Genomic DNA, 18,728 nt, shown 5'->3' on the forward strand with positions numbered 1-18,728 from the left:
TAAGCTGATATGAAGCGCTGAGGCTTGTGGGGATGGTAGCCCTGGACACTGTTACATAAATCAACATTAGCACATGGCACCTCACTACAATTGACATTAACACCGCATGACGGCTGTATCAAAGAAGTATATATGTAATGTAATGTCATGCGGAAGCCATCCTTGGTCGTTGGCTGTGTGCCGACATATCGCTGATATCGTGTCACATTGCCAAAGTGGGCGGAGTCACGACAACGAGCTACACTTTCCCTTCCCTGTGGCATAGAAGGATGGTGAGTTCGCGTGAAAATTTGAAACCAGATTAAACTTATGTTAGCCCCTGTAACTTCCTTATTAAAGCACAAATTTACAAAATTCTTGCAGCAGCATCTTTACATAGCAAAACTGCTCATATTTCTCTTCATTGCAATTTTTGGACCTTGGGGTTGTTTACTTGGCCTTTAAGGGGAGAGAGACCCCACTGTAAACATAGATTAATGTGATAGCCTTAAAGAGCTTATTTAGCAGAAATTTTAGTGTGGGGGCCATGAGCAAAAATTCAGCGTCGTTCATAAATGAATATTCAAGGTAGATGCGAATGAACAAATAATACTAATTAAAAAATACTCATCAGTTCGAGTGGGATCTGATATTTGTGCCCACAACCCTCTGCTCCATGGCTTGATATTGTCGCAATGTGGGAAGAACAATACTGAAGACTTCGTTGCGGTGGAAATAGGCAAGGCTGTATTCACACACAGGAACACAAGAGCAGACGCCCCAACCTTGTCTTTCTCAAAAAGCCAGAAGCTGCTGCTCGTGCACCCCCGCTTCGTTCTCCTTCTGTTGCCTTGTCGGCTATTAATTGTGACAGTATGTTTAGCTACTGTGCCACAATGCATACATTCTTCAGCATACTAACGGTGAACTATTTATATAAACAATTTGGTGCTGGTCGTACTTGAATCTCAGAGGTTCTTCAGTGGCTTGACACAACACCCATGATAATGTGCGCAAAGGGCCCATGACTGCACTTTTAAATGGCATAGCCCTGCCGTGTGGCTGTGTTTTGTCGCGCTGCATGCATGGAGGGCATCCACACTTTGACTTCTTGCGACATGGATTAGGTCTCCACTGTGAAACAAAGTCAGGCTAGTGATTTGGAAGGGGATACAAACACTATCCTGTTACGCTACTGATGTGTTACACTCTTGAAACTGAAGCTTAAGCGTCCTAAAATTTTTCCGTTCATTTTTAAGTGAAGTTTTATTTAATTTCCATACCTTATGTATTGTCATGTCCTGATTTCAAATATGCAATTTTTTTTTTCTTGTACAATTTGTAGTTTGTAAGATATCAAATAATTCAGTGTCCGTACGGAGATTTGATTTTAAAATGTGGTAGTTTTAAAGGAATTCAGCATATCACAATAAATGGGAATGAATGCTGTGTGTAGTAAAACAAGAAGGAATGTTTTAGGCTCACTTGAACAAAAGTTATAGGGTATGTTGAACATTCGTGAGTAAAATTCCAGCTTGACACTAACCGACTCGCAAAATTCATTGTCGTCTGATTGGTTTGTCAGACGGCAGCATTTAAAAAGTACAAGCGAGTGCCTACATGCCTGTCTAATTTTCGCAGCCGTAGCCTTGGTATGCTTGTTGTATTCTACATGCTGAGTATTATTCATTGCATTCACTTCTCTGGTGATCGATGTGCACTAGTGTGTCACTTCTTGTACGTGAAAGGTGTCGTCCTTGTGTTGGGAATGTTTCATCAAGCAGCAGAATTTCGAACAGCGCGAGCGAGAACGCTGACGAGTGGTGTACATGACTTTGTGGAAGCTTCCTCATGCCTATATCTATACATATACCTTTTCTAATGCTTTATGCGCAAACCCAAGACGAAACAAAGAGAAGTTGAGACACACTAGCATTCATATATGTCGAATCCTATTTTGTTTTGCGTGAGGTTTGCATCCCAAGTGCCAGAAAAGATAATGAAAGGGTGAAACAGCGCTCATACAGTTAGGGCAGAGAAATAAGGACGCACAATGCGCTGATAACAACAATTTTATTGCAGCAATTATTTGCACCTTCAGAAAAGACGTCATTCCTTCAAGGCTGACGCTCAACCCTATGTATACTGCTGCTGTAAATGGGGCATTCAGTTGTTAGCCAGCGCAGTGTTCTGCCAAGTTTCACATTGTGTAAAAGTGTGCTGTTTGACAAGATTTATCAAGAACCCAAATTGAACATGCTTTTATCAATATTTTGTTGAGTTAGTCAGTTATCTAGACAATTGTTCAGAAACCAACACTAGTGGTATAAAGCAGGCAACACAGTGAGATTTCTTGTGTGTTATTTACTCTAGAAATGAAAATAATAGATGCACAATGTCAAGCCTGACTGTGTTATGCAGTTACTTGCGTTTCACCGATGTTTTTTAGAGCAGATATTCTGTGAGACTTTTAAATGCAGCATGCTGTTTCTTCAAGTGTTGCACTGTTAAAATATGCATGCTTGATTCCTGTAGGCATTTTCTTCTCTGGTATTCACCTTTCTAAGCTCATTCACTAAATAGGAAGCATACCAGCATGGAGTCCTCACAAATTAAGTCTTATTCACTGCTCACTCTGTATTTAATGTCAAAGAACTTAAAGCTTAAGCAAAATTGCATCTTAAGTGAAGTTTTACTGAGACCAGCTATATGATATTATAGAATAACAGAGAGCTGTATCGATTACTGTGGGAGTGTGAAAGAAAGGTTGTATAGTTTTATTCATTACATAACTATTTAATTGGTTAACACTTTTGTTCATACAGTTGAACCTTTTTATAAGATACATGCTTTTGGGCAGCAATTTTTTTCTTTGACATGAGATGTCTCTTATAATCACGGTACCACGTATGCATTTTCCTTATCAACCCACATTTTACTGCAGGCACACTGGTGTCTTTTATACCCATTCGTCTCTTATCACAGTATCAGTGTCGTTATAAAGGGGTCTGGCTGTACCTGTTTTCGGGATGTGTTGCTCTGAAAAATGGCATTGATTCTAGATAACATGATCAGTGATGGAAGTGCTGCTCCAATCGTTACAAGCTGCTCTAGACTGCTCCAAAAGAGAAATGCTGCTCCATGCTGCTCTAAAGTGCTATATTTGCTAGTAACTGCTTCAAACCTGCTCCAAAATGGTGTTGGCAAGCTAAAAAGAATGAAGTTGATGTATGGGGCTATCCCATGAGCCTAAGCGAAACCAGGAGCAAGCTATATGCAGTGTCGTGTCAGTATGCTACTCAGTGGCGTAAATCCAAAAAAATCACAAGAGGTGACACATATCAGGCCATGGTGGCCAATTTGACAGCCCACCTGTCAACCCTATTGTATTTTTAATATGGGTTGTATTTTTATTTATATAAGAACTAAATCATGGTTTCAAGTAAAGTTCAAGAAAACGAGCATGTGGTCAGAACTCGAGCAATCGCATTGTTCTATTCAGTCTCTTTATTTTTTTTGCGATTTCCATGGTTCACGCAGCTGAGAGGCGGGGCACAGTAAAAGACAAAATGCCTGTTAATGCATTTATATAACGTGCTAAAGCTAAATCTCAGGGGGGACACTTGCAAGGGCTGTCCTCTTCCGCCTGAACACAATAAAAGTCCGGACTTCCTTGAACCCCCTCCTCCCCCTATGATTTACGCCAATGATGCTACTTTACTTCTTGTATACTAGCTACATACTAGTATATGGCATGTTTAATAATAAATGTAAATATTTATTAGATGCCTAAGTGACATTTTAGACTTTGGGAATCGTTAGGAACATGCATCTGCTCTGAAAACACCAATAGCAACCCTTAGCTATAGCATTTTTTCCTGTTCCAAAGACACATAAGGCTGCTCCAAAGCACCATATTTCTGCTCCAGAATTTGCTCCAAAAAGCAAAGTGTCGCTGCTATCACTGCATGATGTTCAAGTTGCAATGGCGGCATTGCACGCTTAAAGGAAAAAAAAAACAAAAAAACTTGTAATTTGTGTTTTTGACTCACTGTTTCACTTCGTACTGTTCTGACGCCAACCTGTACCAGCCATCCCTTGTCAGTATCCAAGGTAAAACAGTAAACTTTATAAGATACATTAGTTCACAGGAGAACAATGGTGGGGGGCATTAGAAATAAACTTTTAATATATTTCCAACTTGAGAGTGTATAAGTGCCTCAAGTTTAATTTGCTGCTTCACTTTGTTCCATGTTGCATCTATTACAGACGGCCAAGAAGAAGTTCCTGACGTGGGCGTGTTGTCGGACTCTAGTGATTCGAGCAACTCTACTAGCAAGAGCTCTGCCAGCTCGGACTCCAGTGACTCTGAACACGAAGATGCTCCACCGACACCACACAGAAACTCTTCCTCTCAGCCTTCACACTCTTCCAGGGGTCATCATGGTGGGTCTCTGGCGCTGTTTTAGAGGGTGTAAATTTAAACTCTGCTATTTCAGCGCTGAAATTCTGATCCAATGATAAAGCAGCGGGGTACTGCAAATTAGCCAGCTGATACGCATATCCAGTCTGCAGTACTGCTCTGAAAGCACTACAGTATAACCTAATTGCAACGGATCTACTTGCAACAGACATTTAGATACAAAATACCAGTTGGCATTATTATGCCGACACCTTCGCTATTTTTTCTATTGACTGAGCTTCGTTTACTATGGATTCTGGTAATACGTACGTTTGGATATAATTTACTAAAGTGTGAGGCCAGCTATGTGGTCAGGACTCCTTTACAGCAAACTTTCCTGCCATGGACATCCCAAATTCAAGAAATTTTATGAAATTCCAAAATCAAACATACTTTCAGGACATAAAAACGGTGTGCCGTGGAAATATGGATGCAAGGATTTAAGAACGAAGGCCACCGATCTCTGGTCTGTTAATGGTCAGTTATACCTAGTTATGGTGACAAAAAATCGGTGCGCAGCATGCTTCGTCTTGCGTTTTGGGGCGCCGGCGCGGGAAATCGCTAGTCTCTGCCACCGCTGCTGCGAGCAGTCACTGCGTGTAGAGTTTGGCGGAGTGGTCCGCTGCCGATGAGCACAATGGCCAACCGTGGTTCCGAGGAGCCAGCGGGTGATATATTTAGTCGCTTTTGACGAAGCACATTATGGCTGCTTCACTTCTGCATGTCCGCGAACGTGATGGTCTTGCGTGCAAAGCTAAGAGCAGAGTAAAGCCTAGCCACGACTTTGAGCAGAAAACCCAGTTGAATTGTGCGTGTCCTTCAAGGTACATCATGCTCGATCATGAGTATAAAGAGTTGTCCTGTGGTAATCTTCGTCACAAGTTTTGGAGTGCTGATAAGTAGCGGGTTCAAAGATGCGGCGTGCTATCGTAATCTGATGACTGTATTTCCGCTTGCAGCTGCCTTAACTAAATTGCAACCCAGGAACACAGAACAAGTGTGAAAATCTCGCGAAGTAAGGCGATTTTCGATAGTTGTGTCATTTAGGAGCTATAATTTTCAGAAAAATGCTGTTTCTTGTATGTGTGTGTGCGACTTGCACTATAATTGCCGCCACATCGGCAGGCGCAAACATGTTTTACAGCACTTCTACATAATTTTCAGTTATTTCAGAATGAAATAAAAATAAAAGGGATTATTTTCAAGAAATAATTTTTTATGCCCCCATTAAGAATAAATTTATCTGGGACTTGTAATTATCTCCGGTTATAACAGACCCATTCAGTGTTTGCATAAAAGTCTGTTGTAACAGTACATGGGTTTTGCATACTCCTTTTACAAGACCAAAATCTTCTTCACTATGGAGGTCTGTTATAATGAGTTTATACTGTATATTAAATGAGTGATGACAGCTAGCCAGTGCAAAATTTTATATAGTATGTGGTTTTGGCCTTCCTGTACACCAAGCTTGACATCAAATATAATGCTCTAATTATCTAAACAGTTCAAAGCACACACATAATGCTATTCACTTGTGTGTGTTGTGGGTGTCAAGCTGTTTTTACTATTCACTTGTAGCAAACAATGTGTTCTTGTAGAACGCTCATTGAATTGTGTGTGTGTAGTTGCAAGTCCAAATGATTTGTTGAATTTTGAGCAAATTGTATCGGAACAATGAGAGGAGGCATTAAGTACTTTAGAGGGGGCAATAATTATTTAGGAGCTACATTTAATTACTAAAATTGTAACTGAAAGGGGGAAACTATTACAATGTACACTGTATGATGTTTAGTGGAATTCCCGGAAGTTTATGCAAATGAAGTGTAGAAGAGATGGCAAAGCAGAGGCCGCCACCTTGTCGAGACAAAAGCCCACACCAACAAACACGGAATCAATGTGCCTCTTTTCCCTTCAGAAAAATGGTGGGTACTTAGCAGCACAGGGAATTGAACCCTGCACCTCCCGCTGCATTAGAAGCAGGTGTACTACCACCATTGTAGTTTTTCTGAGACTAGCTGGCGCTGTCATGCATAAAGCATTGTCCAGTTCCTCCACTCACAGGAAAAGCAGTATTGTGCCACGGTACAAATACAACAGAGACACCAAATGATGCACATAGGCCTGCTTTTTCACGTTTGCCTCTGAAGCATCAAGCAACTAATAAGGAAAATGCACCCATTGATTGGTAATTTTATGCTATATTGTTCATTTCCATGATTTCTACAAGATTTACAGACAAATTAGCAGTCTTCAGTATTGATGGCAACCAATCGAAAAAAATTTTTAAATTAAATCGAGAAAGTATTAAGGTAGGCCTCAAAATTAATACTATTACGAAGACAAAGATTAGGCTGAACGGTATGGCAAAACAGAAAGTATTTAAGATGGGAAGCCACACATTGGAGTGTATATACAAAAATATGTATGCCTAGGAGAACAATTCATGGGAAGACCTAATCACAAAAAGGAAATTCACCAAAGAATACAAATGGGCTGGAATGCATTCGGCAGGCACTCCCAAATAATGTTGGGAAATCTGCCAGTATGATTAAAAGCAGAAGTATACAACCACTGCATATCGCCAGTTTTGACGTATGGGGCTACTTCACAGAGATTAACAAAACAACTAGAGCGAAAGCAGAGGACCACACAGCGTGCAATGGAACGTAGAATGATAGGAATAACACCAAGAGATTTGAAGGAACAGCGGAATGGGTAAGAGAACAGACTGGAGCTACAGATAGTTGACATTAAGCGAAAAAAAAATAGATTTGGGCTGGTCATGTAACACGTACAAAAGACAACTTGTTGACAGTAAGAGCATGGGTTACCAAAGGGTGGGGAATGCTCTCGAGGAAGACTAGAGGAAACTTGCAGATTTGTTAGATGAAATTCGCAGGGGTAAAATAGAATCAGCTCGCACAGGAAAAAGTAAACTGGTGATCATTGGGAGAGGTCTTCGCCTTGCAGCGAACTAATGCAGGCTGAGAATGATTGCAATATCGATGATGATTTATGCACCGTTCTTTCGAATATCGAGAATATTCAGCCTGGGTTCAACTAAGAAAAGCTGCATCCTGATGCATTTCGTTCCTTCTTTTTATTATGCATACTTTTCTCCTCGCATTAGTTTAGAACATAGTGCCTCTGCTTTTTCTTTTTACAGCCACAGTAAATGGAACAAATGGCCAGCACTCCAATAATGCTTCCCTCTCAAGCATGCCTAGGTTTAGCCAACTGAGTAAGTATTTCGACCTTTGTTTCTTTTCTTTCCTGTTTCTTGTTAAACAATGAGTTTCACCACAAAGGAGGAGCAACAAGTGCTGTAGCAACAAATTTTAGTGTCATACAAATTAAGACCGGCAGTTAGATCTTCTAGATACAGCCTTGTGTAACCCTGCAAAACTGATGAAAGATTGTATGGCCACTCCAGGGAGAGCAGGGGATTTCGCACAGTCCCCTCGCCTTGAGAGTGCAGGACGTAGAAGGATATACGAGCTGTCCGCTTGTGCTTGCCTGGATAGTGCTCACACCAGACCACTTCCTCAAACTTCAAAACTGATGGGGCGCTTCCTCTCTGCCATGCGCCCTCTGAGTGACAGGGAGTGGCTGGCTCATGTGATCTCAGCTATAGCCACATTCGTCACCCTTGCTGGGTGAGATGCAATGCAGGGGGGGGGGGGGGGGTGAATGTTATTGATGTGGACTTTATATGGAACATGATGGGGATGCCGATGGCAAAAACCTGTCACCAGTGTTCATATATTTTTGATTGCGACAAAAGTGCATAATAGTCAACTTTATCGTTCTTTTTACCTTGCTTTTGAGTCACTGTAAAAGCACAGATGGTGACTGGAGCTGTGGCACTGACAAATGATTGAACTGCAGCACGAATACCTAATCGTCGAGTCGGAAACAAATAAACGTGCAACTTGAGACACTATAAAAAAATAATGCTGTGTGCTGTTGGCACGTCCTATTGGTACTGTGACTGAAGAGCCGTTATAGATCATCGATGTAGGTGAGGAAGCCATTGTGCAATATTTTTTATTCGACAGTATTAGAAACACTTCATAGAATTGCCATGGCCTTGTATTAATCACATTCTTCTAGTTTGGTGTGCTAGTGATAAACTGTTAAATATTAGTGCATGCGATAGCTGGCTCTTATGTTGTTCAAGGCAAAACTAATGTTTATTTCAGCCTGTATGTACAGAAGGGTCAGACCTTTGAAATTGCATAATCATAAGTATGCTTTTAATGACTAAATATATTTCCAGTAATCAATTCAGAGAATATTGTCACGAACAAAACAAGACCTTCAGCCAGTAGTTCACCTGAACCAGAGCAACGAAAATGTTCTCTTCTTTTTCTCAGCCCAAAACGAGTATGAGCCACAGCAGCTCGTTCATCAATGGTGGCATGCGTCATGACCCCCTCTCCCAAAAAGCATCGTCTCAATGCTGTACATGAAGACAAAAAGAAAATGAGACGAAAGTTTCTATGCAAGCAAAATGAATGGTGTAAGGCGGAATAACGTAGTCGGTTGTGGAGTCAAGAGTCAAATGAGAAATAAGGAAAATAGGAAAGAATGTAAGGAAAAGACGAAACAAAACAAAGACGCGAGGTTACCAATATAGTCAGTCACTCCACTGGTGATTCACAGCCCGAAAAGTATGGTTTGAGCCATGAAATGTGAATGACTTCAGTTTGCAGGGGGGTGGCGAGAACGTCTTGAAGTGCCTTCTGAGAGAACCTCGTAAGAAACGTCGCTGAGACGTCGTACGACCTTGTAAGGGCCTAAGTAGCGGCGAAGAAGCTTTTCTGAACGGCCACGCTGTCGGATAGGGGTCCACACCCAGACTTCATCACCAGGCTTGAAAATAACTTCACGGTAATGAAGATTGTAGGGGCGCGCATCTGCTGTTAGGTGATATTGAATACTGTGACGAGCGAGTTGACGGGCCTCTTCTGTGCACTGCGCGAATTTGGCGGCATCTGTGTGGTATATTCCGAAGCTGTCGGGCAGGAGCATGGCGTCGAGCATCGTCGTGAACTCGCGACCGTGGACTAAGCGAAAAGATGTGAAACCGGTACTTTCTTGAACAGCAGTGTTATACGCAAAAGTTAAGTAAGGAAGGATGGCGTCCCAGTTCTTGTGATCGATGTCCACATACATTGACAGTATGTCTGCAATTGTCTTTTTGAGTCATTCAGTCAGCCGGTTTGCTTGCGGGTGGTAAGTTGTTGTTTTATGATGTTCCGTGCCACCTAATCGCAAGACTTCCTGCAGCATCTCTGCAGTGAAAGCTGTCTGCTGCGGTGGCTTTTGGAAGTGACTTTGTTCCACAGTGGCGTGTTAAGTAGTCAGTAGCGACCACAATCCACCAGTTTCCAGACGAAGACGAGGAGAATGACCCCAGCAAGTCCATGCCAATCTGATGAAAAGGTGCCTTCGGTGGACCTATTAGTTGCAGTAGTCCCGCTGGTCGTAAAGGTGAAATTTTACGTCGCTGACAGTTGCTACATGTGCGAACGTAGTGCTTCACAGTCTTTGCGAGACGTGGCCAGTAGTAGGAGTATTGAATCTATTGCAGCGTGCGCATATAGCTGAGGTGTCCGGACGATGGCTCATCATGACACGCACGTAAAATGTCACCACGAAGCGTGGTTGGCGCAACAAGCAGATACATAGCTTGTGTAGGATGAAACTTCTTTTTATAAAGCACGTCATCGCAGAAACAAAAGGAGGATAGCGAGCGTGCAAAGCTTTGAGGAGAGTGGGAATCGCGCCCTTCCAGGTAGTCAATGAGCGGGATGAGCTCCGAGTCATGACGCTGTTGCTCAGCCAAGCTGGCTGCTGATACGGCAGAGGAAAAGTGTCGTCCTCTTCAAGGGCAGTGTTGGCATTTTCGTCCGGTGCACGTGGAAGACGGCGTCAGTGTGTTTCCGCCCAGATTTGTGGACGATGGTGACATCGAAATCTTGTAGCCAAAGGATCCATCGTAGCTAACTACCCTGAATGGGCGGCCATACAAGTATGTGCGGAACTTTGTTATGGCCCAGACAACAGAGAAGCATTCCTTTTCAGTTGCAGAATAGTTTTTCTCCGCTGGGGATAACGTTCTGCTCGCATAAGCGATCACGCACGTTACGCCATTATGCCACTGAACTAATACCGCTCCTAGTCCAACGTTGCTGGTGTCAGTGTGCAATTCCGTGTCGGCGCTTTCGTCAAAATGACCCAGTACAGGCGGAGCCTGGAGAAGGTTTCGGAGGGTGTCGAACGCATGGCACTGACAGGGACCCCAAACAAACGAAACATTGTCTTTTGTAAGCTTGTGGAGGGGTCCAGCAATCTTCGAAAGTTTTTGACAAAGCGCCTGTAATACACACAGAGCCCCAGAAATCGGCGTAGGTCGCGCTTGTTTGTGGGCACGGGAAAGGCGGCAACGGCGCGGGTTTTCTCCGGATATGGGTGGATGCCAGCATGGCTCACAACATGGCCAAGGAACTTCAGTTCTTCGTATCTAAAATGGGATTTCTCGGGTTTGAGAGAAAGCCCCGCTGTTCTAATTGCCTGCAGAACTGCCTAAAGGCGTTGGACGTGTCGTTCAAGCATGTGTGCAAAGACCACGATGTCATCAAGGTAAACAAGGCATGTTTGCCATTTGAGCCCCGTGAGAACCGTATCCATCATTATTTGGAAAGTAGCTGGCGTTGAGCATAGACCGAAAGGCAACACTTAAATTCGTACAGGCCGTCGGGAGTAATAAAAGCCGTCTTTTTGCGGTCGCACTCATCCACTGCAATTTGCCAGTAGTCGCTACGCAAATCCATTGAGGAAAATCATTTAGCGTTGCGTGAACGGTCCAACGAGTCATGTATACGGGGTAGAGGATAAACGTCCTTTTTGGTGACCTTGTTCAGTTTACGGTAATTAATGCAAAAGCGCAACGTACCATCCGTCTTTTTTACTAGCACAACTGGCGAAGCCCAGGGACTGGTCGATGGCTGGATGACATCATCCTGAAGCATCTGCTAGACTTGGTCACGTATAGCGTCTTGTTCTTTTTACGACACCCTATAGGCATGTTGTCAGATGGGTCTCTCGGTGGGTTCCGCGATGATACGATGCTGAGCAAGTGGTGTCTTTTTAACCTTCGACAAGTGGCAAAGCAGTCTTGAAACGAGCCAAGTGTACGCAAAAGGCTTTCTCGTTGAGCCGAAAATAGACTCTCGTTAACGTCGAGAGTGCTCGTGAAGGCCTCGCCAGGGTAGCCATTCAATGAAAATGAAGCTAACGTGGACGAACCTTCGGCATCGGCAAGTTCTTAAATATATTCGGTGGCAGTGTGTCTCGTGAGGTGGCGATATTCGTCACTGAAGTTCGTGACCAGCAGGTGAACATGCTTGTTGCTAGGCTGAATGATTCCTTGGGCAAGACAGATTTGTCCTGAAATAAGGAGAGACAAATTGGCCTCGGCAATTACCGGGTCATACACGTCCTGTCCCAATTCTACCTTGACAAAGAGGCTGCTTCGAGGTGGGAGAGTCAGAGAATTGTCGGTAGTACAAAGCGCTCTTTTCCAGAATTGCGTACTGTCAGTTGCAACACAAAAAGGATCCTCGAACGACAAAAGTAATTCACGGAGGTCAATGACTGCACCATATTCACGAAGGAAGTCCATCACTAGACTGACTGGCCGAGAGCACACGCGCAATACGAGGAAAGAGCCTGCAAATGTCGACGTACATATTCGAATGAGTGCCGTGCCCATACCAGTACGCATCACCAAATGGCCACCTGCCGTGCGCAACTGGGGTCCTTGCCACGGTGTGGTAACCTTCGTCAGTTCAGATGCCAGTGTGGTGCTCATTACGGAATAGTCGGTGGCGGTGTTGACGAGGGCGTTGACAGCACGATTGTCGACGAAGACGGCGATTTCGGCAGAAACGATCTTTCTGCTGTCGGAGAACACTGTAAAACCAAAATGGTCCTCGTCAGGTCGCTGCGTTGAAGGAGGTTCTTTTACAGTCTGCCGGACCGCGACTTCACCCCCAGAAGTCGCCGTTCCTAGTTTCCCCTGCGGGGACTTGGTGACCGGCTCCTGAAAGAAGCGGAAGACAACGAGGGCAAACTGGGTGACGTAGACCGGCGAGGCGATGGTGATCTCGACTGGTAGTGCTGAATAGTCGAAGGAGTTCGCTGGCTTGTGAGATAGGCTTCGATTTTGCAGGGTTGCTCATCATAGCATGGGCATCGAGCATCAGGGTGGAAGCCGCGGAGACCTAGTGGCCGGTATGGACAGTTCCAGTATTTGTGACTCGCTTCGCCACAGTGATAGCAGAGCGGACAGTTATCCGAGGTGTGCCACGTGCTTGCATTGCTACCGCTTTTTCTTGAGGCAGTTGGCAGATAGGAGGGTGTGCTCGGAAACCTTGAGCCGAGAAGGGTGCTCAAAGCAGTGTCCTGGAATGGTTGCATAGCCTTGGTCGCATAGCAGGATCTGTAGCCGGTGGCGCAGGGGATCGCAATGCCGTTGCGTATGTCAGGACTGGGGCCTCGGGAATTTGGTGCGATTGGGGCCAGGGGTGTGACGGCCTGCCAGACTTCTTGTCTGATTATATCAGCGAGGGCTGGCACAGGTGGATGGGATCCCACTGCCTGAAGCTGTCACAATTCGTGCCGAACGATACTTCGAATGAAGTCTGCAAGGGCCTTTCTCTCGCTGTCAGAGCCGATAGAGCATGCGGTGGCCGAGATTTGGCGTTCGTATTGTGACGACCGCTGCTGCAAAGTATGTTCCATCGTGGTTGCCCCACTGATGAACTCGGTGACTGTCGTAAGTGGATTGCGCACGAGTCTAGCGAAAAGCTGTTTTTTTACTCCGTGCATCAAATGCCGCTCCTTCTTTTCCTCCGGCATGGCAGGGTCCGCGCGCTTGAAGAGCCGAAGCATGTCCTCGACAAAGATGCATACTCGTTCGTTCGGCCGCTGGTTTCTGCAGGCCGCTGGTTTCTGAGCCCTTGCTCTCGGTGTTGCAATAGGCGTCACGGAGCTGTCAGCTAAACTCTTGCCAGGCTGCAAAGGAGCCTTCGTGATTCCCGTACCACGTCTTCGCAGAATCTTCCCAGTAGAAGTAAACTCAGCGCAGCTTGCGAACATCATCCCATTCGTTGATACTGGCAACCCGATCAAAGTGGTCGAGATAGTCATCAACATCCTCAAAGATGTATGGAATGGCTTTGCTGTCTGCGGCGCATGAAAAACGTGCGCGAGAGGAGAACCATGGGCATCGCTGGATTGGACAGCCTGGCTTGTCATAGGAGTTGCCGTCTTTCTGGGTGTCGATGCAAAGGGGCCAAATTCAGGGGGTAACCCATGCAGGCGGCGGCTGCTTTTTGCTCTGGGAGATGTAGCTGTCTCCAAGATGGCCGACACAGCCGAAGTACACGTACCCAGCACCTCCACCAGTAATGTCACGAGCAAAACAAGACCTACAGCCAGGAGTTAACCTGAACCAGAGCAACGAAAATGTTCTCTTCTTATTCTCAGCCTAAAACGAGTATGAGCCACAGCGGCTCGGTCATCAATGGTGGCATGCGTCAATATGTAGTAATGCTAGAAGTGGCACCCATTAGGTGTATTCACTACTACGGGCGCATCACATTTAGGAAATATGTCATGTTACATGATGCCAGATGGATAAGAAATAAAGCAGTGTTCACGCTCATCATGGCTATGAGCAGATCTGACAAATACTCTCGAGTTTGTGCGCAAATAAGCGATAAAGTGGATGAGGGCACGACTGGCACGATAGCTCAATCGGGAGAGCATTGTGTGCTTTATCTGAAGTTTGTAGGTTCGACCCCTGCCGATAGCTAGTGGTCTTTTTGTCCACTTTGCTTTTTTTGTATCTATGTCACAATAACTCCAATAGACTTCAAACTGTACAATTTATGTCCCTAATTACTAAATGGCACCTCAAAGCAATACAAAAACATGAGGGTGCACACGAAACACAAGAGCTCGGCTTTCAACGGAACATTTATTCACATGCGCAGAACATAAATATACACACGCGCGGGGCCTCAGATAACAAACAACAATGAAATCAAAAGAGCCATACAAGAAAGAACTACAAAAAAAGCCAAAAGTACCTCTACCCACTCGGTTACATTACCGTAGAAGCCTGCACATATAACAGACCCGCATATAGTCCTGGGTGTGATTTGGGGGTAGCAAACACCAGAAAAAAAAGTTTTCACCCCAATGTAGCCCGAATGAGATGTAAAAATGCAGTTATTGACACACTTCATTCATAATCGTCGTCGGAGGCACTCTCTTCCGGAGCTGCCTTGTCGGAAGTGTTCTCCCAAAGCACATCATTCTCAGCGCTATCAAGCGCGTTCGACATAAAGCACTTTTTGAATGCGCTGCAAATAAGTGCCTCGGGAATGCAGGCCCGAACCTCGATTGTGCAAGAGCACAGCATCGCTGGCTAGGCCAGTTTCAGCCGTCCGGCAGGGGTCACTTCTGATTCTCCGGACCTCATCTTCAACCATGCTCCCCGCTCTGCCATAATACATAGTAAGGTGGGACAGGGTTGGTGATTCACAATAGGGTAGGGAAAAAAAGACTTCCACTTGAGCTGCCTATTCAGACGTCCTGGAAGCCTTCGAATTTTCGCTCGGCCGCGGATCTCCCCAAGACACGCAGACAGACGCGTTTTGCTGGGGTTTTCGGTTTCTCATTATGTTACGCTACGATGAAATGTTGTCTTTGAAGTGTCATCGTTGTCATCGGCCTAGTGTGATCATGGGCTCTGGTGACTCCGTCGGCGGACGACTCGTCAGCAAATGGTTTGTCATGTCAATGTCGTGTCGCTCTAGTGTAAACGCGCCTTAAGACTAACGCCTGCAACTGCTGCTAACATTACCTAGTGCAGAAACGCGTTAACACTCGACGATGATGATAGCACCGCGCTATGCTGAAACCAAAACTGAATTTCGGCCGAACATTCTTGCGACCCACATATAGTACCGAGCCTAAATTTTGTACCTTAAAATCTTGGGGGGGGGGAGGGGGGAACTGTTTATACACGGGCTTTCACAATAGTATTTCTGTGTGCTGCAAGGCTACAGGTAGAAAGCTGATGCACGACTCTTTTTGACTCTGTAGTATATGTGTCACAGATTCGGGTGGTTATGGATGAAAGACTAAGACAGGACTCCGTCAACAACACAACACATTTACGAAGCACACGTACGGTACAAAAAAAAAAAATGCAAGAACATTCAAGCAAACACAAAAAACTGCAACTTCCAGCATAAGCTAATGCAACGTCCAAATTAAATTCTGGCAACTCTAGCCTTAATGTTGCGCATGCTTCGAGACAACCTGTGGCAACACTGGCTGGTTCCTCGTCATAGTTTGTTGTTGGTTTCATTTGAGTCGTTGTCTGGGTTCTTGACGAACCTCGCCATCCCTGCCACTGCCGAAATCGTCCCTCGCCGTCATCATGTGATCTCGTTGCTGACGAAACAGTGGCCTCCGAAACTATAAGGTGACACCCAGTGAGGCAAGTCTCTGATGATCATTTCATAGCACACCTGTTGTTACGAGGTGACGCAGCCCACTGAGGACTGTCTTTAGTGGCTTGCTTTGAAGGAGGCTTGTGCCAGGAACATCTGGGCTGGCTGTGTGCGATAACTGCATCCCGAGCAGCCATGCTCTAACGGAACGAGGTCTCTGGCCACCTCTTGGGACGCCTGCGTCACAGTCTTTCAAAGCCCTGCGCCTCCCGTCGCCAGTGCGCTTGCTGGCGAGATCACCTCCTTGCAAGTATACGTGGACAATGCCTGCTCGTGGTTGATTGTGTCTCGATCACCTCCAGCCTCGTTAAAGTGTGCGCTCAAGCCATTTCGAACACTGGCTGCACCTCATCGTCATCTTCTTCAGAAGGGCTCTTGCTCATGACAATATGCCAAGCCTCAATTATCTTTCAGGTCGTTGAGTCAAGATGCCTGGAAGCGATGCTAGTATTGCTGAGTTTGGGTTGGCATCCTTACAGCTTCTAATGCACAGCCATATGAGATAGGCCATCGCTTTGTAAAGCTACACTACACTGCATTAACGTGTTAACACACTTTCCTGTTTGGCCTATGTATGCGGCTCTGAATTTGGTACACGATACCTGTTGCACACTGAACTGCTTGGAATTGGTGCTTTACACCACAGCCTACCTTCTTCTTTGTTTTTTTCTCTGCTTTTTTTAAACACATCTGCAAGTTCCTCTTAATTTATTTGGCAATGAAGAGATTAACTTTCACACAACATCTGCCAGCTACATTTTGCAGTTCATGTGATTTTGTGATTTAAAAAAAAAAAAAAACTCTCACTGTTCATGAAAGTAGTTTTTTTTTTACATCAGATAAATTACTGTATTTACTCGCGTAATCCTCGCACTCGCACAATTCTCGCACCCCCCACATCGCCCGACAAAAATACGATTTCTTTTTTTCCTCGAGTAATTATCGCACCCTTGAAAACTGCTGCGATAATGTCGTCAGCTCTTTCCAGCCACTGATGATGATAGCGCACGTCATCTGGCGCCATTTCTTAAGCATCAAGCGTTCTATTGCACAGAGACTCAATCCAACTCAAGCCAAGCCGAAGTGGCCTGTGCGCGTTGCGGCGTGTTTTGTATGTCGCGTCGGTAACCTTGTCAAGTTATGAGGCGATACTGAAGCTGTACGGCTGCTTTCAAGTTGCAAGTGATAGATAATTCACTAAAGAATGGCAACAGGGCCGCTGGTAGGCCCTTCAGAGCCTACGAGTTTTGTGTTCGCTACTGTTGATGGCTGCTGAAAGCCACCAAGACACGTTGGGCCTGCTGTGTGCCTAAAACTGGGATTGATGGTAAACTTTATTTCTTAAGAAGGAAACTGCGGACAATTCTGTTAAATAGCCATCAGCCCAATACTGACGTCCCACGCTTACCTTTTGAGGGCTCCTGTTGAGCGACGAACGCTACCGCTACGCCCGTAACGTCCGAAAGCTTTGCGTATGGTATTCTAATTCTCGACTGTTTGCTTCCACTTTTTGTGTCTCAATTAAATCTTGTCTTGTGTTGAACCTCTGCTTTTATTGTTGGGGTAAGTTTTAATTAGTACTTCTTAAAGCTTGCTGTTAGTTGCTGGTGTGAGAATCCCGATTTGCGGCCACTTCATTTTCTTTTTCGCTCTGTTTGTTTTCGTAAAAAGTTTTCCCCGCGTAATTCTCGCACCCTCCAACTTTTCATGGGTTTTCCGGCAAAAAAAAAAGTGCGAGGATTATGCGAGTAAATACGGTAGGAGGAATCAGCACATGTATAAACATACAAAAATCAAAGATTGAAAAACAAAAAAAGTAGGCTGGGGTGCAAAGCACTTATCCCGAGCAGTTCAGTATGCCACAGGTGTTATTTACCAAATTCCTCCATTTAAAGTGTCTCGGTGCGTCTCGGTGCGCCGAGTTTTGCACGCTTGAGCCAGAGCTCCATGGCATTTGATAAAAGCTTTGCGGTAGCTAGTGTTTTCTGTGCATTTCGCTCACTGTGTCGAGCTCAGTTCGTAATAATAAAGCTGTCTGTTTTTTCTTGTTCGCAGGTGAAGATCTGCGCTTAAGTGAATCTGGCAGCGACAGCGACAACTAAGCACTCCTAGCCAACAGCAGGTAGTAGCTCCAAGCTACATTAGCATGATTAAATAAGTGGAAAGGGGCTTGCCTCTTTGAGGACAAAGAGGCACAGTCTCAAGGAGGTGAAAACACTTCGGCTCACGGCCATGGCGCACTTCTCCCTGTTTTCTCTCACTCATATACAGAGCAGAGTGGGTACAACGAGAGAGACTGGCAGTTGCTTTTTCTTTCCTTTCCTACGCGTGGCACTGGGGAAGCCAGCAAGGCAAGCTCTGTGAATGTGGAGCAGTGACTTCGTGTTCAGTTTCTGTGCGGTCTGTGTGTGCTTGGGCAATGCAGTGTGTTCTCATGTTGTTGTTTTTTTTAACAGTGTGTTTCCCTCATTGTTCATGGAATGTTTGAGCACATTATTTGTGCATTATTACCAATGCTTTTACAGCAATCTTCTTTTTTTTTTAGTTCACACTTTTTTTGTACTGCATTTTCTCCTCAGTAATATTAATTGTGCAAAACAGAATGATGGGTGAGAGAGACTACTGCTGCTATAGGTTATTCACGTGCATGCTGACGTGTGATTGTGTGTTTTCTTGTTATGATTTGATTA

The 18,728-nt window shown here is 44.9% G+C and overlaps 1 protein-coding gene across 4 annotated transcripts in view; it reads left to right on the top strand.

The window, feature by feature from the left end:
• LOC119188192 (uncharacterized) overlaps window positions 1-18,445 on the top strand; it is a 138,403-nt gene extending 119,958 nt beyond the window's left edge. For 3 of the 4 annotated variants that reach the window (XM_037436119.2, XM_037436116.2, XM_037436117.2), the window contains exons 5-7: window positions 4,249-4,425; window positions 7,608-7,682; window positions 18,094-18,203. In XM_037436119.2, the coding sequence (XP_037292016.2) occupies window positions 4,249-4,425; window positions 7,608-7,682; window positions 18,094-18,140 (299 nt within the window). In that variant the 3' untranslated portion in view covers window positions 18,141-18,203. Of the gene's footprint in view, window positions 1-4,248; window positions 4,426-7,607; window positions 7,683-18,093; window positions 18,204-18,309 lie in introns of those variants that run through there. The other variant, XM_075894816.1, reaches the window with a different exon arrangement.
• The last annotated feature ends 283 nt before the right edge of the window (window positions 18,446-18,728 follow it).

The sequence above is a fragment of the Rhipicephalus microplus genome, chromosome 1 (assembly GCF_043290135.1).
Source record: "Rhipicephalus microplus isolate Deutch F79 chromosome 1, USDA_Rmic, whole genome shotgun sequence".
Classification (NCBI taxonomy): Eukaryota; Metazoa; Arthropoda; class Arachnida; order Ixodida; family Ixodidae; genus Rhipicephalus; species Rhipicephalus microplus.